The 25,267-nt window shown below is 33.8% G+C and overlaps 1 protein-coding gene across 1 annotated transcript in view; it reads right to left on the bottom strand.

Annotated features, from left to right (window-relative positions):
• The window catches only part of FBXL17 (F-box and leucine rich repeat protein 17), a 495,113-nt gene that overhangs the window by 20,781 nt on the left and 449,065 nt on the right, over positions 1-25,267 (bottom strand). The window contains 1 exon segment of the mRNA XM_031968710.1: positions 15,996-16,138. Within this exon segment, the coding sequence (XP_031824570.1) occupies positions 15,996-16,138 (143 nt within the window).

The raw sequence follows: 25,267 nt of genomic DNA, 5'->3' as shown, positions 1-25,267 counted from the left end.
AGAAGACCTGGGTTTAATCTTCTATCACCTTGGGTCTTGTTACTGCTTTCTTGGGAATATTAAATATTGTGTCATTTCAATATCTTGGAGACAGCTCAGGTTGGGGATCTGTAAGTTTTCAGTGCTAACACTGTGGTATGATCCAGGGTAATGTCTAATAACTGTCCTCCTGATCTGAGCTCTCAGAGTTCTTGACTCTGGTTTGGGTCGACACAATTCATATGGGTTTGCCTCTTGTTGTAAGGTTCAGTAAAATGCTGCTGGATTCAGCAACTATAAGCTAAGCTGAAAACTCTGTCAGTTCTAAGCGACAGAACTGCAAGCTCCTTTTTAGTTTAGGATCTTTAAGTAGGCTAATATACTATAGCAGAAACTTGGAATTCATACCTTACTCAAATTTAGACCCAGCTCCCAGAGCCACACAACTCCATCTGAATTTGTTTCTTATTCAATATACAGCTTAGGGTCTTTAATGACTCTTCACTTTGGAACTGCTCCTCACTCTGAAACACATCACTTTTTTTGGCTTTCCTTGGATTTGGATTTGTGACTCAAAATGATCCAGATCTGGGGAGTGAATGCCATCAGTTCCTGCTTCCAACACAAGGTTAGGATCCTTCTTTTTGGGTTTGGTTCCTCTTCTTGCCCTGGTACGATACCTCCATTCTCTTTCCTTTCTTAAGCATTGGAATATTCCATGTGGCCCAGTTCTTTTATTATGTTAAAGTATATGTTTTATGTATACATATTTATACAGTTATCTTGTTGCACAAGAGAAATTGGATTTAGAAAGAAAGTAAAAAAAACCTGAGAAGGAAAACAAAAATGCAAGCAAACAATCACAGAAAGAGTGGAAATGCTATGTTGTGGTCCACACTCATTTCCCATAGTGTGTGTTCTCGTTCTCTCTCTCTCCTCTCTCTCTCGCTCTCTCTCTCTCTCTCTCATTCTGCTCTATTGGAAGTGATTTGGTTCATCTCATTGCTGAGGATGGCCAGGTCCATCAGAATTGATCATCATATAGTATTGTTGTTGAAGTATATAATGATCGCCTGGTTCTGCTCATTTCACTTAGCATTCGTTCATGTCAGTCTCTCCATCCCTTTCTGAAATCATCCTGTTGGTCATTTCTTACAGAACAATATTATTCCATAACATTCATATACCACAATTTATTCAGCCATTCTATTGATGGGCATCCATTCAGTTTCCAGTTTCTGGCCACTACAAAGAGGGTTGCCACAAACATTCTTGCACATACAGGTCTCTTTCCCTTCTTTAGTATCTTTTGGGGATATAAGCCCAGTAGTAGCACTGCTGGATCAAAGGGTATGCACAGTTTGATAACTTTCTGAGCATGGTTCCAAATTGCTCTCCAGAATGGTTGGATCCATTCCATGTGGCACACTTCTGAATAAACCTTTGACACCCTAATCTGATGTGGACTAGAAATATGACTTTTAATTTTTCCCCCCTCTGATTTTCCAGTCAGGACATGGCCTGGTAGCTTTCTAGCATTTTTTGGAGGAGTTATATTGGAGGACTTCATGCTTTTTTGCCATGTTGATTCCACTCAAGTCTTTAAAAGTTGTTTTCCTTTATAATTTTATTGTCATTGCATAAATTGCTCTTCTGGTCTTGCTTACTTTATTCTACATTAGTTCATACAAGCCTTCCAGAATTTTATCCTTATTCTTATTGGAAAGGGTATCTATTACAGAATATAAGTTTGTGGTTTTAGAGATACTCTTTACCACATTGCTTACCATTTACCATTCATTCTTATACTTCTTGATGTGATGTTTTAAACAGAAATAGGTGCTGTGTTCTATTTTTTAAAAATGCCTTTTTGGTAATCTGTTGACAGAATCACATGATTTTATGATTTTTTTTTTGTTATCATTATGGTCAGTTATATTTAGTTTCTCCCTTAGGACTTCTTAGGCTGCATACCAAATTTTTTGTATTTTGTCTCACTGTTGTCATTTATCTTTGATCAAATTATCTATTGTTTCTATAATTTCTTCTTGGACTGCCCCCCATTCTTTAGAATTTAGTAATTTAATTTTTACTTACATTCCAAATATTTCTTCAAAAGCTTTTTAATGGCTATAATTTCCAATACATTTTGGTTAATAATGGATGCATTCAATACTTTTACTTTTCTGAATATTTCTGAGATTTTTGTGCCCTAAGACATGGCCTATTTCTATAAAAATGTTATATATAGCTAACAAATAAGTAAGCTCTTTATGTTCCCACTCAGTAATTCCCAGAGAGCTCTCATATCAACTTTTCTAAAATTTTATTCAGATGCTTAACTTTTTCATCCTCTCTGGTTATATACTCATTTTCTTACATATGCTATGCGAAACAAATTATTATCCCTTTTCAGTTCTTTCTAAAGATTTTAATTCTCCCTTCCCTCTTTTTTCTATCCCCTTGAAAAATCATCAAAAAAGAAGAGAACCATAACCTGGATTCCAGATTTGTTTTTCTTAATTCCAGGACATCTGTCTCTTTTCCTCTGACTAAAATTTAAGCGCTTCATTAACATTCAGTCTTGAACAATTGCTCAAATGGATGTGTTTTTCTTGATTCCTATTTTTGTATTTCAAAATTTCTATTCAGCAAGTGATCTTTTCATCAAGTATGCTTAAAAGTGCTTTAATTTGTTAAAAGATTCATTTTAACCCCTGTAGGATCATACTCAATTTTTAAAGATAGGTAGTCTTTGCTGCTTGTCTTTTAGATTACAATGTTTCAAAATTTATCTTTGTAAAAATAATTGCCCCATAGTCTTGTGAGATCCTGACTGCATTTGCTTGGTACCTTAAGTCATTCTTTCTTGGTGCTTGCAGTATTTTGTTTTGACCCTGCAATCTCTGGATCTGGCTGTGACATTCCTAGGTATTTCAAATCTGGGATTCCTTAGGAGGAGATTGGTGAATTCTTTCTATTTCAACCTTGTCCTCTAGTCCTCTAATCAATCAGTCAGTCAATTAACAAGTATTTATTAAATACTTACTATTAAGTACTACTACCTGGTACATAGTCAGTATTTAATAAATGTTTATTGATTAATTACATATGTGAGATACAAAGAAGGGCAAAAACATATATCCTGAAACAGAAGCTCAAACTCTAAAAGGAGAGACAGCACAGAAATAACTATGCCCATACAAGATATATACAGTGGAAATGGAGGGTAATCTTGGGGGTGGTTTTGAGTGGGATGGAATTTGAGAAAGGCAGCTTTTGAACTGAGTCTTGAAAAAAGCCAGGTAATCAAGGATTTGAAGTGAAGAAAGGAGAGCTTGCCATGAATAAACAATAGGTAAGACAAGGCCAGAACTAGGAGATAAAGTGTCGTGTGTGAGGAATAGCAAGAAAGCTACTGAAGGTTTATATTAGAGTTCACGGAATAGGGATTTAATTCAAAACAGAGGAATTTAACAAGCCACCAGTGGAGTTTATTGAGAATAGAAGAAACAATATCAGATTTGTGTTTTAGTTTTTATCTCTGATTCTTGTGAAATATAGTATCCTGGTTTTTGATGTGGTCATGGTTTTAGGAGTTTGATGGTTGTTAAAGTTATCTCTCCTTGAACAGCTTCTGGGTCAGTTATTTTTGATAATAAATACCTCATATAATTTACCTTCTTTTTGCTTTCCATTTTTGCAATATTTTGACTTTGTTTGAATTTTTCTTTTCTCTTAGAGTCTTTGAATTCTATTTGCATCATTCCATTTTTCAAGTAGCTTGACAGTTGGATAAGGTTTTCTGTTCTTTTAACTTATTCTGCTTTCAAATTCTTCCTGCAAAGCTCTTACTTCACTAAAAAATTGTTGCTTAATATTTTTAAAGTTAAGTTACACTTACAAAGTTATCTTGGTACTCATCCTTGATTTGGTTCCAGAAGGCACCATGAGTGGCAAAAGTGACAAGTAGCATAAGAATTTTTCCAATAAGGAGTATGTCTCCAGTATGCAGCCCAACCATCTCTCCTCAACCAGTTCCTCAGAGGAGCAAGTGGGGCTTCCAGCTGAGGAGAAACAAGCCAGCCCAGTCCAGTCTAGCCAAGCCAGGGTCCTCCCTTCTTGACTAACACCTTCTGGGAAGAACCATGACTTTTATACTCTCTCCCATCTCACACTGTCCGAGTTTCCTTGGGGAAAGGAGAGGAAAAAGGGGAGAAGGACCCTGGATGTGGAGATGTGGGAGGAAAAGACCCAAGGCTCTGGCCATGACATGGGACTTGGGGCTGGCAGCAGTCTTGGCCATCTGCAGCCACAAGAGCCTCTGCCTGGGCTGCCTCCACGGCTGCTCCTATACCTGCCGAGCACAGGCTGCTTCCAGTACTACTGTTTGGGGAGCCAAAAGCCACATCAAGCAGGCCGAGCACAGAGCCTCCCCCACAGTCCTGCACATACAGTTACTAGGGAGCTCTGGGTGAAAGCAGCAGCATGGCTGTGGGCCCTGGGCAGCAGCAACGAAGTGTGAGGAACGCTCAGCAAAAGTCAAAGGCTAAGGCATTTTTTCTTGCTGAAATGTATTCAGTCCTGAGTTTGGTTTCAAAGTAAATGAGTACCCAGGTACCACTCTACTCTTCTAGTCCTTGTAGCCAGGACATTTTTTCCTCTCATGCTTCAAGTTGTAGCATTACTGTTGCTGTTCAGTTATTATCTGACCCTTCATGATCCTGTTTGGGGGTTTTCTTCTCAAAGGTACTGAAGTGGTTTGTGATTTATTTTTTCCAGCCCGTTTTACAGATGAGGAAACTGAGGCAACCATAGTTAAGTGACTTGCTCAGCGTCACATGGTTAGGAGGTGTCTGAGGCTGGATTTGAACTCAAGATGAATCTTCCAGACTCAAGGACAGCACTCTCTCCACTATGCAACTCAGCTGCCCTATTGTGGCAACACTCCCTTTTTGGGGGGTTATCTGTGAATCTCTTGACCTGCAAGTACTATGTTTAGTGTTTTATTGTTTGTTCTTATCACTGATGCCTTTTGTGCCACGGCCAGTTTTTTGTCCTGTACCACACTCCTGAATGAGATGGTTAGGTCCTGTTTGCTTCTGTCTCCCTTTGGCAGCTGTAGATATTCCTGTGTTCCTTTACCTTACTGCTTGTCAAATGCTTCTCTAATCTCTACCTTCCTGGCATTTCTACAGAGAGCTGGATGGCCATAGGTCTCCCTGGAATGATCACTGATTCAAGCATGCTGTGGAAAATGCCATCCTCCCCATTCCTCAGACCTGCAACCCAGGTGTCTCCTGAGACTCCACGTGTTTTCACCTTCCCATCCCTATATACCAGCTGTTGCCAAGGCCTGTAGATTTCACCTTCACAATATCTTTCAAATATATTTCCTTCTCTTATCCTTACAATGCCACCACTCCATTACACATTCTTATCACCTCATTCCTAGACTCTGGTAAAAGCCTATGGTCGGTCTGTTTGCCTGACAGATCTCTCCAAGTTCTAGTTTATTCTCAGTTAATCTGCCAAATAAGTTCCTAAAGTGCAGGTCTGATCATATTCCTCCCTACCCCCATCCCCATCCTTTCCTCAATAAATCCCAAGGGCTTCCTATTGCTTCCGGGCTAATTTTTAAAATTGGCCTTCAAAGACCTTCTTAAAATTTAGCTCTTTCTATCTTTCCAGTGTTTTTTTTTTTTTAAATCCCTTTCTCCCTGCCACACATTCTTCAATCCATGACATTGGCTTTCTTGATATTTCACAAGCAATACACTCCATTTCTTGGCTCTGAGAATTTTCTTTGGCTGTTCCTCATGCCAGAAATGCCCTCTCTACCTGTTGGTTTCTCTGGCTTTCTTCATGTAATTCTTGTTTAGTCAATTAGTCATGTCTGCCTCTTTATGACACCATTTGAGGTTTTCCTGGCAAAGATGCCAAAGTGATTTGCCATTTCTTTCTTCAGCTCATTTTTAAAAATGAAGAAACTGAGGCAAATAGGGCTAAGTGACTTACCCAAGGTGACAGAGCTAGTAAGTGTCTGAAGCCAAATTTGAACTCATTTCCTTCTGACTCCTTGGCAGACAGTCAATCCATTATATATTCAATCTAACTGCCTTGGCTCCCTTCAAGTTCCAACGAAAATCCCATTTGCTACAGAAAGCCTTTTCCAACTCTTCAATTCTAAATATCTTCATCTGTTAATTATTTCCTATACCTTTATTATTATTTACATGTTTGCACATATTTGTTTGCTTGTTGCTTCTCCACAATATTGTAAGCACCTTCAGAATGGGGACTATCTTATTTTTTTCTTTTCTTTTCTTTTTTTTGGGGGGTATCTCCAGTGCTTAGCACAGTGCTCAATATATAGTAGACACTTAATAAATACTGACTGACTTCTCTGTGGCTTCTTACTCTCCTAGAAAGTACAGAACTACTGTAGATTTTAGACCAACATTTACCTAAACTTAAACTGACATTCCTAACAGGACTCCTTTCCAGTATTCACAGGCTTCTCGTTATCTTTTTTTTGCACAATCTCATTCTAGATGGTAGATGTTTATAATTCTTTTTGTTTGGATGCATTGATTATTTTTCATTCTAGTACTCTTATATATGGGAGAACTAGGCTGTTCTACAGCCTTTAATGTCACATTGTGTTTGGAAATGAATACTAAGATTTTTCTTAAAGAGAATCCATTTCCTATTAATAATTCTACCAATCCACATTCTGCTCATGAAATTGTGGTTTGAATAAAGGGGCTCCCCAACCATTCATTCTTACCTATATGATGAAAACCAAAGAGAGAAATCTTTAAAAAGGGTTATATAAATTGGAAATTGATTTCCTGCACATTTGAATTCTGCCTGACATGTGCAGGATGGTATGTCTGAAAGGCTTTTAGATGACAATTCCATTAAAAACGAAAAAATTGTCCTAGGTCTGATCCTCCTACAGACTAATTCTTGAAAGAAGGACGGGTATGCCCTGTTTTGTATCTATCACGGATGGAGTATATAACTGGCTCTCTCCAACAGAATCCATCTAACCAAAGGGAGTGAAAGGACTAAAGACCACAGATTTGAAGTTAGAAAACACCTTAGAAAGCACTGAGTCCGGCCTTTTCTTTTCAAAAGAGGAAAATTGAGGCACAGAAAGGTTGAAATCGAGGCACAAAACCATTAATCTGAACTCAGATCCTCCTGATTTCAAATACTATTTTAAATTGTACCATGCTTCTCTGGCCTTTCATATTCAAGCATTCTTCAATAACTTTTAAAAGAAAGAAAAATATTCCATTGTAACATGGAACTATTATCTTAAAAAACACAATATAACACACATCCCTAAACAAAACAACAAACAAACCCTAAATTAGATTATTACTGAATAATCACAATGAATTGGCTCTGAAAAAGGATACTTTGTACCACTTATAGGTAGCCTCAAATTTTTAAAATGAAGGTTAAAAATATTACTTTTCAGTTGTAAAAATCTAAAAGTCTAAAAATGGGGGAGTGGGGAGGAGAATAGAGATTGCAATGAATCTGTCAGATGTAGACTCATAAATTGAGTCAACTTCATCAAATTCAGTCATTTCATTTTGAGTCGACCTTGATTGGAAGTGCTATGCTTTTTCCATACTGTCACAATTCTTGCTTCAAGCCATCTTTTCTCCAATAAATAAAGGTTATCTGTTAACCCAAGCATTAATTCTTTCCTTTGAATTACATTTGTGATGGCAGCAAAGGACCAAGAGCATGAGCACCACCATAAAATAGCCTTTGTAATCATATGCATTTCATGCACTTAAAAATATTCTTCAAAGGGGTCTACTACAGGACCTTACTGGACTGCCAAAAGAGGGTCCCACGTCAGAAAAAAAAAGTTACCTTTTTTAGACATTATTGTGACAAGTATAAAACATAAACTACAAGATACAAATATCAAGTGATGTGTGCTTTTTGTGTTTCACTGAACTAATGACATAATGGTTCATGTAAAACCAGGTGACAGGCAAAACAGCATGGAGTAGTGAATGGAGAATTGACCTTAGAGTCAGGAAGTTGTAGAGAAAGTACAGATCTACACTGGTAAGGCATATTAGTCATTGGGAACTCCATCTACCCATGAAATAAAAGGTATGGTTATAAAAAAATGAAAAAAGTAACAATAAAAAAAGAAGCCACGTGATGGCTTTCAGGAACAAATCATATTTAAATGACTCTTAAAATTATCTTTTTGTGTGTGTGTGTGTGTGTGTGTGTGTGTGTGTGTGTGTGAAGAATGCAGGCTAATTTCAGCTATCAAGAGGGAGTTTTCTATTTGTTAAGTCATCTGCAGTATTGAAAAAACTCAGCAAAAGATCTGCTATTAGAAAAACCTGGTCCCTAATAAAATAAGATAATTAATATATAGTCACTAAATGCAGTATATTTATGGAACACATCTGTGTGCTTCTAAACTAGACTCTCAAAGTTAAGAAGAACATGATCAAGGCAAAAAACTGATTCAAAAAATGTGTTTTATATTTGGTGACTATTTTCTGCATTAGTTTTCTAAAATAGGACCTAAAGATGATATCAGACACTAAGTGAATATTGGATAAGATTACTGAATTTATTGTCCATCAGAATTTACGCATTTCAACTATTTCGTCAAATTGGTTTAACTATCAGTTAAAATATGTTCTCTTTATATTATATTTATTAATATCTATTTAGAAATCTAAATATAAATAACTGTTTTGGTATTCAGAAAAGATCTAAATGTAAAGCTATATTTTTTCTTTTTACACACACACACATACATACACACACACACACATATATATGTATATATATATATATATATATCAAAATTATAAATAACAAATGGGGTCTAATGTTTTAAATCAAGAAATCCTTTTGTAGGATGATTGGTTTGATAAAATTTTTTAACCAATTTAATGAATCAATTTTGTGGTGGGGTGCTTTTTGTCTATCTTTTGATGAAAATAGAAAAATAAATACCAATAGGACATAGGATTCTTTCTCAACAAAGAGAGGCAGGGCCTGGTAACATAGTGGAATAGTTAAGGCTCCATATTTTCTAGTTTAAAAGTTTACTTCAGAAGCACCCATTAGCTTTCTATGCCTATCACAACATAAAAAGAAAACACAACACACAAAACTTGAAGTATAATTTGAGCTCTATTAAAAAATTACTATTACCCTTTTCATTTCTAAAACAGAAAATATGATCCACCCACCAAGTTATTTTAATTATAATTAAACCAACTTACAGTTCTAAACTGTTCACTCACATGCAAAGCTGCCACAAGATTTCTTGTGCCAAACTTTAAGGAAATGGGGGAAAAGTAGATAAAATCAATTTATTTTTAAAAATGTAATTATATCTCCTTTTTTTTTTGCCTGGAACATACAAATTTACATTAAAACCAAAGTAAGCAGAAAGTAATGAAAAGGTGGATTGCATTCTCCTCACAATGGCTATCTGATTCTCAGAAAGCCATATTGATTTCCTTTTTAAATCCTGTTTATTATTTAAATCCTGGTATTAATTGTTAATGTTACAATGTTCTCTTAATGATATAGTATATATAAACAGCAAATAAAAGTCACACTCATTTTTTACTTAAATTTTTAAATATAGATAGGCTTTTTACTATTTGATAATAGTTCTAATAATAATAATAATAATAAGGGTTGGTGGAAGAGGTTAAAATGAGGTTAGAGGTTAACTGTGAGTTAATACTGTTATCTTTGATCCAATTACTGTCTTATAATTAGAAGTAAATTATAAAAGTATGTCTGAAGTGGATGGTTGACTTGTAATCACCAGGAGAAGCTACTTTTTGTGTGAACAAGAATGAAATGGCAATATTTCCATCTTTGTAATTAACATATTTCTAGATGGAAAAAAAAAAATGAAAAGGACTCCTTTAATGTCTTCCCCAGAGAAATATTCTTGCCATGCGCTTCGGAGATCCCTTCTTACCTCATTCCTAGCTCTCTCCTTGCCAAAAATCAAAAAAGGCTTTTTGAGATAATAATTATATCTATTTCTGATGTGCTCCAGACCTAGCAAAGGAAGAGTTTATAAAACCTGTATATCCTAACCATTTTAAATCTTTACTATTTTATTTAGGTTCTTTCTTGGGGTAATGCATACATGTTTGTAAAAATATATATAATAATTTTTCATTGACATGGTACGAATGTAAAGTGGTATCTTCTCATAATAACTTTAAACTCTTGGTACATACTTGTTTATACATGCAGAATCCTGGAGGGGAGAAGAGCAAAGACAAAAGCATTTTGGTTTCATGAAAACTTTACATATGATTCCCCACAAACTATTTTTCCCTATAAACTGATATTTCCAGTTAGTGTGGTATGCTAAATATTAAGTGCTATATTATTTTCCCTATAGAGTTTCCTTTACATGATTCCTGGACTGAAAACTCCATTTTCTTTTTTTTTTTTTTTAAATATGGTCAAAGTTTTTTCTGAAAAATATAGTGGTCAGTTTTTCCCAAATATTTTCATATTAAATTAAGTACACAAAACTTGACCTGGTTATTTAAGAGATGTAAAGTCTAGGTTATATAAAGCTAACTGGTTTCTATTACTTGCTTTCTCTATTAGATTCTCACTGATTTATTACATAAAACTTCTCTGCTATTTAAATAAAATGGGGTTTAAAGCAATACAACTTATTAAATCCTCCTTGTTAAGGAAATCTATTTTGAAAAAGGTGAGCAGTTTGGAAGGTAAATATAATAGCATTTATTAGAAGAACTGGAACATCTAATTCTTAAACTGTTGTTTCAGAAATCAGGGCAGAAGAGAGGAAAGGTTATGACAGTGGCAGTTTGATGAGAAATAAATTAATTTGATTATTTTCATGTTCTAGATCAATACTACTCAGCCTCCACAGAGGCTGCCTGCCTGAAGGCAGTTGGGTAATCAATGAAATCAAACAGAGGCACTTTCCTTCCCTAGTAGTGGCTCTGATCTTTTCTGGGAGAACTCTTCACGCCTGTGTAATTCTAATTTGTGTCAACTATATATCAAAGAGATTCCTAGCAGCTTTGGTCAGAAAATATTTTGGTGGACCTTCAAAAATCTTATATAATGTGGCAGCTGATGCTTTTGCAATTCTGTGGAGAAATCTCTAAAAGTAGAACATAGAAGAATACCTGCTAATCAGAAAGCCTTGGGGAGACAAAAATAGGTGGAAAAATGGTAAACTTTCACTCCTTCCAATCTGCAAATATGCAGGGACACAAACCCCAAGAATTTCAAACAAGATATTTTGCCAGGGATTGTCTCTCTCAAACGTTCTCTTTAATGGTGATCCAGACGTTGGCATTTTGAAATCAAATGAACAGTGTATAAAATTAGTTCTGCATGAAGTTAAAAAAAAAAAATCCAAAGTGAAAGAAATCTTTTAAAAGCTCTAGCTTTTCTCTATCCAATTGCTTTTCACAAGGGTTTGGCATCTGAAGACGGCTATATTTATGATGTTATTCACTGCTCATAATTCAGCCATTCCGTCTCCAAATTTCTGTATTAACTCACTACTTCAGAGGTTTCTAGTACAGTATTTTATCACCAAGGTTTCCCAAAGGAACCAAATTGCCTCTGGTGAGGCTTTTGCTTCTCAACTGCAGCCATGCCACAGTGTTCATTCATTTCTGAGTTTTTTTGTTTTTTTGGGGTTTTTTTGCCCAAAACATTTTTCATTAACCCCTCAGAATTTCATTTCCATTTGCCCTAGAGCCTTCTCTGTTTTTTTTTTTTTTGTTGTTGTTGTTAATCCTCACCAGTCTGCTTGTCTCCCCAAGCTGTCTGTGATAAGTAGGAAAAGATCACATGATGAGAAGAATAAGATCTAGCTAGCATCTGTAGTTTTGCTGCTGAAGATGTAAAAATGATTTCCATTACCTAGGATACTTACTATCTATAGCTGCAGTAACCAGAGTAAAGATAAAGCTCTTGTTAAAACCCTGTTGATAGTACAAGCAGTTTTAACTAAATCCACTCAATAAATGCATGTTAAGTTGATAGGTGATTTGGAGGTCAACTCTAATTCCCAAGGTCAAGTAACTCTTTGAACAGTCCCTAAGTATATAAACTCAGTCCAATTTATCAAAGGAGTCTCACACAGCTTTTCTTCTTTTGGTTCTTACAATGCACTAAAGTTTAGAAGATTAAATGGCGGCAGCTTTAAAACCTAGAGTAAAGCTTCTAACATGCTTATCTTCCCAGAAATCTGGAAAAGTACTAACACGGGTTTCTTAAAGCAAAAACTATCTTTACAAGTGCCCTGGGACTGCTGTATTTGTTGAGGGAAGAGCTTGGGTTTTACAAAATGTTTTAACTAAACAATTCATTGTCTGAGGTTTCATATATGTATTTCTCATGAAAGAAAAGGGGGAGATATATTTTATCAAACAATTAAAAACAAAATTTTTTACAAAACCCAAGGCAAAAAAATTATTAACCTGGCTAAAATTCTATTTTGAATCTGATGCAAAGTGAATATAAATTAGAGGCACAATAATCTATCCATAGTAATTCTGTAAGCAGTTGTGTTTGTGAATTATCTCAGTCACTACCCTTTATCTTTCTCTTTGTCAATCTTAGACTAGGCAGCTGGGAACTGGTGCGAAGAATGATAAATCCAGAATCCCAAAATTTTACTTCACATCTGGACTGATACTTATGTAACTCTGGGCAGATCATTTACCCGATATGGCCTCAAAAGAAGGAAAGTGAACTAAATAACTTTAAAGATCATTTTCCTGCCCTAGATACATAATTTAAACATCATCAATGTTACCTCCCCTTCAGGTGGACAGGAATAGGATAGAAACTCAATCCAGCCTGGATTGTTTGTTTATCTGCTTGTTTTAACTCAGCAGTTTTGCTTGTAGGAGGAGTAAGGAAAAATAAAAAAAAATTTTTTTTTCTTTTAATTCTTTCTTTCACAAAATATCAAACACAGATCTTAATCCTTCCTGACTATATATTTCCAAGTCTTATTTCCCTTGCTGTTTTCTCTTTCTCTTTATTCTTCTTTTATATTTCAATTCTGTTTCCAGAGCTCCCTTTTTCGTCCCTGTGTTTATCTTTCATAGTGTCCTAGATTGATTATGTGCCTAGAAAATTATCATTGACATACAGACCGTTCAAAGTAATAAATTGGGTAATTTTTTCTTTGTTGAATATATAGAGGCTATGATTTGAAAGGTTCTAAAAATCATTTAAAATCATATGAATTTTAATGTCAAAGAGTATAAAAATGTATAGATATCATTCTCTCATTTATTCTGTGCTTTTTCCTAGTTCTCTTTTCTTTGAAAATGGATGAATGAGTTAGCACAATTTTTCTTTTACATATATTCATATATATTAATCTGAGAAATTCTGAATCTCTTCCCATTCTATATTATCCATATCTTGTTATTAATCAGTATCTGATAGAACTATTAATTAGTATTTGTTAGAACAGAGGTGATTGTAAGAAAGTGGATCATTATTTCTATTTCCTGTTGATATTTTTGAGTTTGCCTCTAGTCCTCTGATCTAAAGTCCAGGGACTATTCTTCTCAATCCCAGGATACCCTTTGACTTGAAGACCCCCTAAGTAGTCAGTTTCAGTTCTAGTCTGTATACCCTCTCATACTGGTTTGTTTTCCAACCATGGTCAAATCTGGAGGTGTAAAACTCAAACTCACAGGCACTGAGTCTAAAAGTACCCTTATGACATTAGGAAAGATGACCTGAAGCATATCAGAAGTCTGAATAGCAGGGGTTCTTAACCTGGGATTCATAGTTAAAAACAATTTTTATATCTATTTCAATATAATTGGCTTCCAAGTGATTCTATATATTTTATATTATGCATTTAAAAAATATCATCTGTGAAGTATCATTCTGATTATTTTTAGTCAAAATATGAAACCCTTCTTCAAAACAAACATAACTAGTTGCATTTATTTTTTGTGAATTATATAATTATAAAAATATTTGTAAAATAATCTTTTTAATATACAAATATTCTGCCATTGTTATTTTAGTTTGGAATAATCAGCATATAAGTCCATTCAGAAAATATCCCATTGCATAGACTGAAGAATTCACTATTTGTATAATTATTCCAAAAGTTGTGTTATCTGAAAGCAAAGGAGCTATGAAACAAAATACCTGTCCTAGAAACCAAGCTCTCACCTCTGACAGCAAGAATTAGTGGACCAAAGTATTAACTACTCAATACTGTAGGTATTATAGAAAACAAAGATTTTCTAATTCTGTCTGAAAACTTTAAAATCCAAAGCAAATACAGGTATGTTATGTATAAAAGAAAATGTAAATTCATTTACAATGTGCCCTTTACAATATGATGATAAAAAGGAAAGTAAATAAACACCCCATGCTGTTGGAGATACTGATTGAATCTTCTCCTTCACTGAGCCTCAAATCTATACTAAATACTAAATACTAAAATGCTGAAATAGACATGTAACAATTTCTCAGCTCACTATAGTAAATCTCATGTTGGCTAGCACATGTAGTTGAGATGCTGCTATTCTATAGCAGGTAGGACACATGAGTTTCCATACTTAAAAGTTGGAGGCAGCAGTACTTATTTAAGAAATCTAAAAAAGAATAGCTTGGAAAAAAATGTGACCTTACATAAAAGATATATCTCTTTTTAAACAAACATTTTGATGTCAGGTATTTTTTGCAGTCTCATTCTAGATGGGCAGAGAACCTTCCTTTGTTGTCATTATTTCTGAAGCCCTTTCAAATGTGTCTTTTTGTGTTTGTGTAACAATAATACAGTTAAAGTGAGTTTTTTAGGTAAGCAACAAATTAAGTTAAAAAGAATTAATAACAGGAACTTGACAATGTCTCACAGCTATAGCTTAGCTACTAAATCAGGCTGCTTTCTAGTCTAGGCTGGGAGATTGTAATAAAAATTTTATAGCATAATCAAATTGTAGAAGACAAGCACTGATTTGTGTGTGTGTGTGTGTGTGTATTTTTTTTTTTTTTTTGCAGTTTAGTATTATTGTTAAGATATGCAAAATGACACAAAACAAAATGAGATAACAATCATTCAGACCTGGCCTATTTAAGTTCCCCACTACCGAGTGTTACATTTAGAAAACTTAGGCCATCATTTACTTTGTATACTTATACAAAGTATACATCATCTTTATATACTTAGTTTTACCTATTTTTCCTAAATTTACCGGGAACTAGCAATTTAAAGTGAAAAGTAATATACAATCACAAAACTTTTCTCAGAAAGTATCAAGGGACAAAATATTTTGGGAAAAGGCTGAAAAACTCTTTCATAGCCACCACTGGCTTTTTTAAAGTATTAAAACATATATCTGTGTTTGACACTACTTTATGCTACATCTTCACTTGGAGTTCACTTAGTGCTTTGTTTCGTAAATATCTAATTTACAGAAAACACTATATATAAATTATAATCATAAGTGTTTGTATCTTAAGACCCTATTAGACTGTAGGTTTCATGAGGGCAGAGGCCAATTGTTTACTCCCACCCCAACTCCCAGCTCCATATTATGCATATTTAATAGCTGGTATTATACAAACTTGATAAATATTTATTAATTGAACAAATAAACAGATGAATCACATGCTGAGGGATGTGATATCCATGTTGCTCTGTGATTTAAACAAAACCAAATCCAAAGTGGTTGTAATAAGCAATATACTCATAAAAAAAATTTGGAATGGGTCTGAGTCAAGAAAAATGGAATTCTAGAGAAAGTTCAAATGTTAGAAACCTTAAAATTAAAGCCTTATTGTCTAGTTCATTCTCTCTATAGACTTAAGGATATGGGGTTATAATTGCTAAAAAAAAAAAAAAAAAAAAGCAAAATTAATTGATATTGATATTAACAGGCATTTTCAGGAATCTTCATTCTAAAAGTTAATTCAATTGAATATAAATTTCTTACCTTATCACATCGCATCAGCCCTAAATATCTGAGAGACTTGCTGCTCTGTGCAATCAGGGTGGCTCCTTGATCTGTAATTTCTTTACACCATCCAACATCTACAGTCTCTATTGTCATGCTGTATCGTCCAATGGCTATCAGTGCTGCAAAGATGAGAAAGATGCAAAGAGAGAAAGAAATTGTAAAAATTCAGAATGGAAACTAATCAAAAATGATTCTGTTTTCAATGATTTTGAAGTACCTCATATGCAAATTTATTTTTTTTCCCAAAATAGAATCATATTTTAATGTTATAAGAATTTATTCCTTAAAAAGTCTTATGAAGAAATGAAAGAAAAACATTTATTAAGTGTTTACTGTAATCAAGAACTTGTAACAAATAGAAAAGCAAAGATAGTTTCTATCACTGAAGAGCATTCTAATAAGAAGAGACAGAAGTAGTGGCCAAAAAGGGATATTTTGGTTTTGAAAATCTCAAGGATATTAAGTGGAATAGACCAACATGCTCCCTTCCAAGAGCAATGACAGTCTTTGATTAGGATTCCAGAACTGGGAATTCAAGTGATATATGTGGAGTAAAATGAAACATGGCTGGGCTTGTATGTATGTTGCCTATGTAATAGGCACCAGAAGTCTTCCATGGCACTGTTATCCTTTTATTAATCAATAATTCCAAATTATCTTTTTTTTCTTTTGAAACAATGTATTTTCATTAAGTAGCTGAGAGGCATATGACACAATCATCATATGTGCACTTAGGGAATCTAGGGTTACATCTCTTTGATTCTTACTTTACTAACATAACATCTAGTACACAGTAGGCTCAATAAGTACTTGTTGATTAAGTGTTCTAGTTTTAAATCAATACTTTTAATAAAAAATACTTTAAATACTCATCTAGGAGAAAGATAAATTAAAGTGAATTATTAAAATCTTTTTTTTTTTTTTTTGGTTTGGGGTTAAGAAACTACAAGAAATAACTAAAAGTTAGCTAAGTATTCTTGGAAAACTAGCTTTAAACACTCTTTAGAGGTGAGCTATACTACATACAAATTTTTCTACCAATTGGCATAATTCTTTCCATCTGTTCATATCTTGTAAAATGTAAAAGAATATAACATTTTCCACATTAGTCCTCCTTAGTGAATCCTATATTTCTCCTTTAGGAATTAAGAATATATTACATATACTGTTGAATTTAATCTGTACCATGCTACAGTTGAGTGAAAGGAAATGCATTTGTTATGGTAAATTTCCTACACTTTATCAGAGGCTTTCTCCTATATTTACACACAAAATAAATGCTATAGTTTCAAAACAATGACTTTATCTTGAATCTACTTAAATTTTCAGAACCTTTTCATTATTAAAGTATAAGAACCTTAATCACATCATCAAATTATATGTGTTTTATAAACAATAGTTGCATGACATCCTACTAGAGGAATCTCTGAAATAACCATATATGGAATATTTGGTTCATATATATTTCTTTACATCTTTATCATCATATATATTAATTCAGGAATAACAAACAAATTTATCAGATGCACTATCACAAAAATTTAAGCTATTTAGTAATAATAACTTCTCTTCCTCCCACAACCATACTCCCCCATACTCCCATGCTTCCCTTGCAATAGTGCTGCTAGTCATCAGTAAAGAAAAATACAAAGAATGATGTGACATTCCCATATTTAGATTTAGAGCTAAAAAGGAACTTAGAGACATAGAATCCAATTCCCTCTTTTACAAAGAGGAGAACTGTATGTGACTCTAGCATGGTAAAGTGACTTGCCTAAGATCAAACAGGTATTAAGAATGAACTAGTCACACAACTGGAGGCAGTACTTTTTCAAAGTAAAAAGCTACCATTTAGTAAAATCTCTCTTCTCATGGCTTTAGTGGACTAAAAGAATTAGCAATGACTATAACTTTCTTTTCCCACACAGAATCAGATCCATATGCCTCTTTTATAACAATTTACCCAGTTACTCATTCCTGCATGTTTTTTATTATTCATAATGATAATATTCTCATGAATAGTTTCTCCTCAATAAAAGTACTAAATAGAAAAGATTTTACTAAGCTTTTTGTGTTGCTTTCAATCCATCATATACTTTTTAAGTATATTTGAGTAAAAATAAAAACACAAGAATAGAGTGCCTTACTAACAAATAAGGTTTCCTGAAATGAATTGAATTATTCTTTTTTGTGGGATAAAAACCTAATCCTTGTTCAAGGTATTACCACATGAAAAGGATAATTATTAGTCTTGATGAAGTTATTATCATCTTCATAAGAAACAAGCTCAGCATTTTACTTTTTACTAACCTTACATTCTCTAGTGCAACCATGGTGATATAATCTTTACAAATGTAATTCAATCTAACTCACAAAAATGCTAACCACCTGTAATACACTATTAAACTCTGGATTCATGAATACATTATTTGAATATAACATAGCCAAACTGTGACCAAAATGGCAAATTAAAAATATCTCACCATTATGCAAAACAGAATTTTGTTCATTCAGATGGAGATCAGTGAGATATTCCAAAGCACAGTCTAAATAACTAAAATGTCTACAGAAGCTGTTTTAAAAAAACAAATGGAAATGAGCCAGCAGTGAACTAAATTCTAGTTTAGCTTTTGTTTTCACCAGTACCTAACAGCTATCCCAGAGATGAAGGGCAAGAGACAAAGTAATATTGAACAGAAATCTCCTCTACTACATATCTGAAAAGTGACCTTCTAGCCTAACTCCTTGGACTCCACTTCTGGGTGGAATTTCACTCATTGTGAAGACATTTTTCCTGATATCAAGCCTAAATTTGACTCTATGCAATCTCTTTCTATCCTTCTTTGTTCTGCCCTCTAGAGCCAAAAAGAACAAATCTGATCTTTCTTCTCCATGACAGTCCTTTTAGTATCCAAAGAACCATAAACAGCACCCCAAAACATCCTGGAATAGCAGAACCAGCAAAAAAAAGCAGGTTGAAACAATCTTTTAGCTTAAGAAACTTGAAAGAAACTATTTCTTGGAACAAAGGTCTGTCTCACTTGGGTAAAAAGGGAACACAGTCTGGGGAAGGAAGCATCCCAGCAAACCAGCAGCAAGCCCCACCTCAGCAAACCAGGGAGAGATCCTGAGCCAAGCACCAACACTAGGGTCCCCCAAACATCCACATGCCTCAGAATAGCCAGGGGGAATGGGTAGACTCCAGTTCTGAGAACTGCCACATATTTCAACACAGGCCTACATAAACAGTTGCCACTGACCAGATCTCATAGTGATTCAGTATAGTCACAGGGAAATGCAAAGCACCAGATATAAGTGTTCCCGTGAGCCTCAGGACAATATCAGTGCAGCATCAAGCAAACAGTAGGAACCTGAGACAGTGACTCTTCCATCCCAGCAGCAGAGCTCAAATTTAAAAAGATGAGCAAAAAACAACACAAAAAGAATTTGACCACGAGGAGTTATTATGGTGATAGGAAATATCAAGACAGAAACTTGGAAAAGGACAATAATGCCAAAATACAAAGGCAAAAACCGCTCAGAAAAATGAGAAGTGGTTTGAAGCACAAAAAGAACTCATGGATGAGCTCAAAAAAAGAGCTTAACAATCATAAAAGAGAGGTAGGAAAAAAAAAAAAACCTGGGAAAAGAAATGAGAGTGATGCAATAATTCTTCTTTTCTTCTTAGAATTATGAAAAGAGAAGAGAATTATTGGAAAAAGAAAAAGAAAATAAATGCTTAAAAAATAGAATTGGCCAACCCCAGTTGTCCAGAGGACACAAAAATTCACTGACGAAAACAATTCTTTAAAAAGTACAGTTGGCTGAATTAAAGAGGGAGTACAAAGAACTAGCTGAGGAAAACAACTCTTTAAAAGTTAGACTAATGCAAGTGGAAGCTAATGAGACTATGAGATATCAATAATCAATTAAACAAGTTCAAAAGAATGAAAAAGTAGAAGAAAATGCAAAATACTTCACTGAAAAACAAGTGACCTGGAAAACAGAACCAGCAGAGCCAATGTCAGAATTGTTGGACTACCTAAAAACTATAATCAAAAGAAATTATCAAGGAAAACTGCCCCGATATCCTAGAACCACAGCACAAAATAACTATTGAAAGAATCTGCCAATCATCTCAAAAAAGAAATTCCAAAATAAAAACTCAAAGCAACATTATAGCCAAATTTCAGAATTATCAGATCAAAGAAAAATATTGCAAGTGGCCAGAAAGAAATACCATGAAGTCTCAATCAGAATTACACAGGAATTAACAGCTTCAACATTAAAGAAACAGAGGTTTTGTTACATGATGTTCCAGAAGGCAAAGGAGCTAGGACTACACCTGAGAATCACCTACCTAGCACAAGTTAGCATAATATTCAAGAGGAAAAATGCTCATGCAATGAAATAGAAAGACTTCATGTTTTCATAAGAAAACAACAGATTTGAACAAAATATTGTTCTCTAATATCAATAACCCAGAGAATTCTTAACAGGGGATAAAGAAAAACAAAACCTAAGGGATTCAATGGAGTTTAATTATTTTATTCCTACATGGGAAGATGATACTTGTAATTCTTAAAAACTGTGCCACTAATAGTAGGGTACTGATATAAGGTGAATTTGAGGGAATGTAATTAAAGGATGAGAAAGAAGAAAGCCACAAAACCCTATTACATTGGAGGGAAAGATGGGAGGGTGGGTGATGGGTATCACTTGAACTTTACTCTCATCAGTATTGGCTCAGAGAGGGAATAATAGACACAGTCAGTTGAATATCAACAGGAAAGTAGAAGGGGAAGAAAATAAGAGGGGAAGGAGAGGAGGAAAGGCAGAAGAAAAACTGGGATAGCAATCCTTATCTCAGACAAAGCAAAAGCAAAAATAGATCTAATTAAAATAGGGAAGGAAGGAAGCTACATCTTGCTCAATGATACCACAGACAATGAAGCAATATATCAATATTAAACATATATGCATCAAGTAGTATACATCCAAATTCTTTTTCTCCCCCATTCCCATGACAGTTAGCGTTAAGTGACTTGCTTAGGATCACACAGCTTGTAAGTTAAGCTAGTAAATTAAGTCAAATCTGAGGCCAAATTTACACTCAGGTTCTCTTAATTCCAGGGCCTTTCCTCTATCCATTGTGCCATCTAACTGCGTCAGAATCCAAATTCTTCAAGGAGAAGTTAATTGAGTTACAGTTTCATGATCAAACAAAAGAGAGCACTACAAAAAGTAAAATAGATAATTTTGATTAAATGAAATTAAAAATCTTTTCCACAAACAAAACTAATGCAACCAAGATTAGAAGGAAAGCTGAAAACTGGGAAACAAATTTTATAGTGTCTCAGATAAAGGTCTCATAGTTTGAATATACAGAGAACTGAGTCAAATTTGTAAGACTATAAGCCATTCCCTGATTGATAAATGTCAAAGGATATAAACAGGGAGTTTAATCAAAGCTATTTATGGGCATAAGGAGAAGTGCTCTAAATCACTTTTGGTTAGAGAAATATACATTAAAGTAACTCTGAGGTACCACTTCAGATCTGTCAGATTGGATAATATGACAAAAAAGGAAAATGATAAATACTGGAAAGGATGTGGGAAAATTGGGATAGTAATGTACTGTTGGTAGAGTTGTGAACTGATCTAATCATTCTGGAGAGCAATTTGTAACTATGCCCAAAGGGCAACCAAACTGTCCATACTCTTTGATTTAGAAATAACAGTAATAAGATTTGTATCCGAAAAAAGATCATAAAAGAGAAAAGAAACTACATGTGCAAAAATATTAATAGCAACATTTTTAATGGTGGCAACATAGTGGAAACTGAGGGGATGCCCATAATTTCAGGAATGGTTGAACAAGCTGTGGTATATGATTATAATGGAATACTATTGTGCCATAAGAAATGATGAACAGGTAGATTTCAGAAAAATCTGGAAAGACTTGTATGAACTGATGATGCAAAGTAAAATGAACAGAACCAAGAAAACACAAGTTTTCTCAAAAATACAATACTTGATCTAAAACAAGTACAAAGGACTCAGGAAGGAAAATACCATTCACATTTATATCCAGATAAAGAACTAAATAATGGACTCTGAATGCAAATCCAAGCATATCTTTTTTACTTACTTTATTCCTTTTCATGTTTTTTTTTTCCCTTTTGATTTGTTTCTTCTTTCATAACTGTGCCTACTATGGAAATGTTTTACATGATGGCACACATATAACCTATATCAAATTTCCTACCCTTTTCAGAAGAGGGGAGAGGAGAGAGAGTAAAATCTGGAACGCAAAATCTTGTAAAAATGAATGCTAAAAATTCTCTTGCTATGAAATTATTTGAATGAACAGGTTACTAAATAAGCAAAGTATTGGATGTTCTTGATTAGTTAAACATTCTTAGAATCTAGCAATTATTAATTATTGACATATATTATTGATGTCCAATTGATGGATGTTAAAAATACACACACATATATATTCATTCTCTCTCTCTCTCTCTCTCTCTCTCTCTCTCTCTCTCTGTCTCTGTCTCTGTCTCTGTCTCTGTCTCTGTGTTTCTTTCTGTTTCTATGTCTTTTCTCTCTCTCTCTTCTCTCCAGTAGATATTACTCAATAGTATTCAATAGTAGATAGTAACTATATTTTTTTTATATCTTCTGGGTAAGATAAAATGTATAGTTTCCAAAGACGAAATTCATAGTAATTTTTGCTGAAAGCACAGATTATTTCTTAGATGCTGAGACCCATTTTAATTATAAAACTACTGAAGGAAAAGTTTTAAGTAGCAGATTAGATATAATATCTAAAAACTAGTATTACTGTCAAATTAAAACTGAAACAACTTTACATATAAATGCTAAGAATAAAAATATATTTTCTTCCTTATAGAAGCAGTGTTTTCTGCATTTTAACAAGCTAACTATGTATTATGGATTCTTTTTCTTTTCTCTAGCCATATCATCTGCCACCCATGTTTATACTTTAGTAAAATCAAAAGAAATGACTTAATGCTCTTAGGAAATAGGCTTTCAATTTAACAAAAGGATTAATATCTTTCATATGATGCTTATATAAAAACCTTTGGTTAAGAAATTTCTTGGCACAAATATAAATAACTATGCCAACATACGTTTCCTTTTGTGTGTATATGTAAACTAAATAGTCTAAAAGGCAAAGTAATGATGGAAGAGATAAAGTTAGTCATTAGCTGTGGTTATTTTATTTACATAACAATTTCCTAAGCTTCCACAGTATAGAACTCTAGAGAAATCAGTGTACTGAAGAAAAAAAGATCTAATTAATACCTTGTAACCATATCATCTACATTTATTTATAACTTTTGTAATTCAAACAATTGTACATATCTGTGTCATGGTGAGATTAGTATAGAAAAATTAGATTTGGAAGAAATTTGGAAATAGTTTATTTTATAGATGGTGAAAATGAGGCCTATTGAGGTGAAATGAAAGACAAAGCTGAGGCTTAAACCTTGTTTATTGACACCAACCCCAGTTATTTTTCTACCATAATACATATACTACACTGATTTCCCCCTGACAACACTCAAATCTTAGAAACATGAAGTACAAAATTATAGCACTTACTTCATAAGATTGCTATGAGGATCCATTGAGTTAACATGTAAAATACTTTGCAAAACTTAAAATGCTAAATAAATGCTAGCTATTGTTTTAATTACTTTACCAACATAATTTATATTATTTACTTAGCCAAACTATAGTTACCAGTTCAGCTCTCTTTTTAAAATAGTAATATTTCTGTACTTGCTAGGGATGAAAGTAAGAGTAGTTGTAATAAACTTTTGTTATCATTTGACTTCATAGCCAAGGATTATTTTCTGTTACAAACAATATTCTGACTAAAAGTACTGGAAAAGAAACTCCTTGCTATCCTCAAGAATACAAAACTTTGATATACAAACAAATCTGCAAAAACACATAAGATTAAATAAAATTTTTAAAATGATACTTTTTTTTGAAATGTTCAGAATGTAGGGTTTGTTTTGGGGTGACAGTTTTCTTTGCATTTCTGAAGATCAAATACAAAATTGAATCTCTAGTGGTGGTTAAAATGTTAGTGAAAATGAAATACTGGAAATATTTCTAGGTACTCACTGTGAAGAGGGCATCAATATTAAATATATCTGCTTACAAAGTTCAGAACTGTAATAGAGCATTGTCTAGTTCACAGAATCAGCTTGCTCTGCCATTTGACCTTTCTTGCAGAGGCTTTTCTACTGTATACATTTTTAAATGGAAATATAAACATTATTCATAGATTGCATATGCTTTCTCTCCCATGATAAACCAGCAAGTAGCAAATAAGAGTTCATGAGAAGAATTTCATAAAACTTTTAGTGCATTCAGAATCAACAGTAAACATATTTACCTAAAAAAAAAAAACCACACACACACACACACACACACACACACACACACGGGGAGAAGTACAATACTAGTAGAAATTCTTTAAAACATTAGTTCCAAATGTGTAATTAACTCTTAGAAATATTCAGTCCAAAATGAATCAAACCCATAGCTCTTGCTTTTTGTTAGTGCTGTTTTTAAGTTGTAACCAATACCTCTGATGGAATGTTAAGATGCCCTGACAATTCTCCTTATTAAAATTTACAATTCAGTAAACAAAAAGAATTCTTCACTATCAGCTGACAGTCTAAAGAACTGAATTCAATGATTTTTCCCTCCTCTTCTGGCCTACATAAATATACATATTATTTATCACAAAATTATGAGCTCTATTTTTTTTTTTTATCATACTGTCATTATAAGTAGATTTCATCATTTCTTGAGCAGTGAATTCTGTAGCCTGAGAATGACTATGGTTTATTTATTCTGGTCTACATATGTGAGAAAACGCAGATATATGTTTCTCCCCAAGTACTCCATTTTCTCTTTCTCTGATTAACTTGGTGTACACCAATGAAAACTATAACAATTTTAAGTGATTTCAAATGGCAGGGGCAAAAAAATCCTCAGTGTCCAGACCAGCAGCGCAGCATATTATTTTTGTAGCAAACCTAATGCTACTAATGTAGGTGATAAAAACACATACACTGACAGGTCAATCAAAAATTATGCCAGTTGGGAGAAGTACTTCTATAATGAAAATAGGCCATGTAGTCAAATAGGACTCAGAAGGGAAGGAACATATGGAAAAACATCATTAGAATGAACAGACTTTG

Source organism: Sarcophilus harrisii, chromosome 1 (assembly GCF_902635505.1).
Source record: "Sarcophilus harrisii chromosome 1, mSarHar1.11, whole genome shotgun sequence".
Taxonomy (NCBI): domain Eukaryota; kingdom Metazoa; phylum Chordata; class Mammalia; order Dasyuromorphia; family Dasyuridae; genus Sarcophilus; species Sarcophilus harrisii.
Note: the sequence above shows the minus strand (reverse complement) of the source record. Positions and strands in the feature narration are given on the sequence as shown.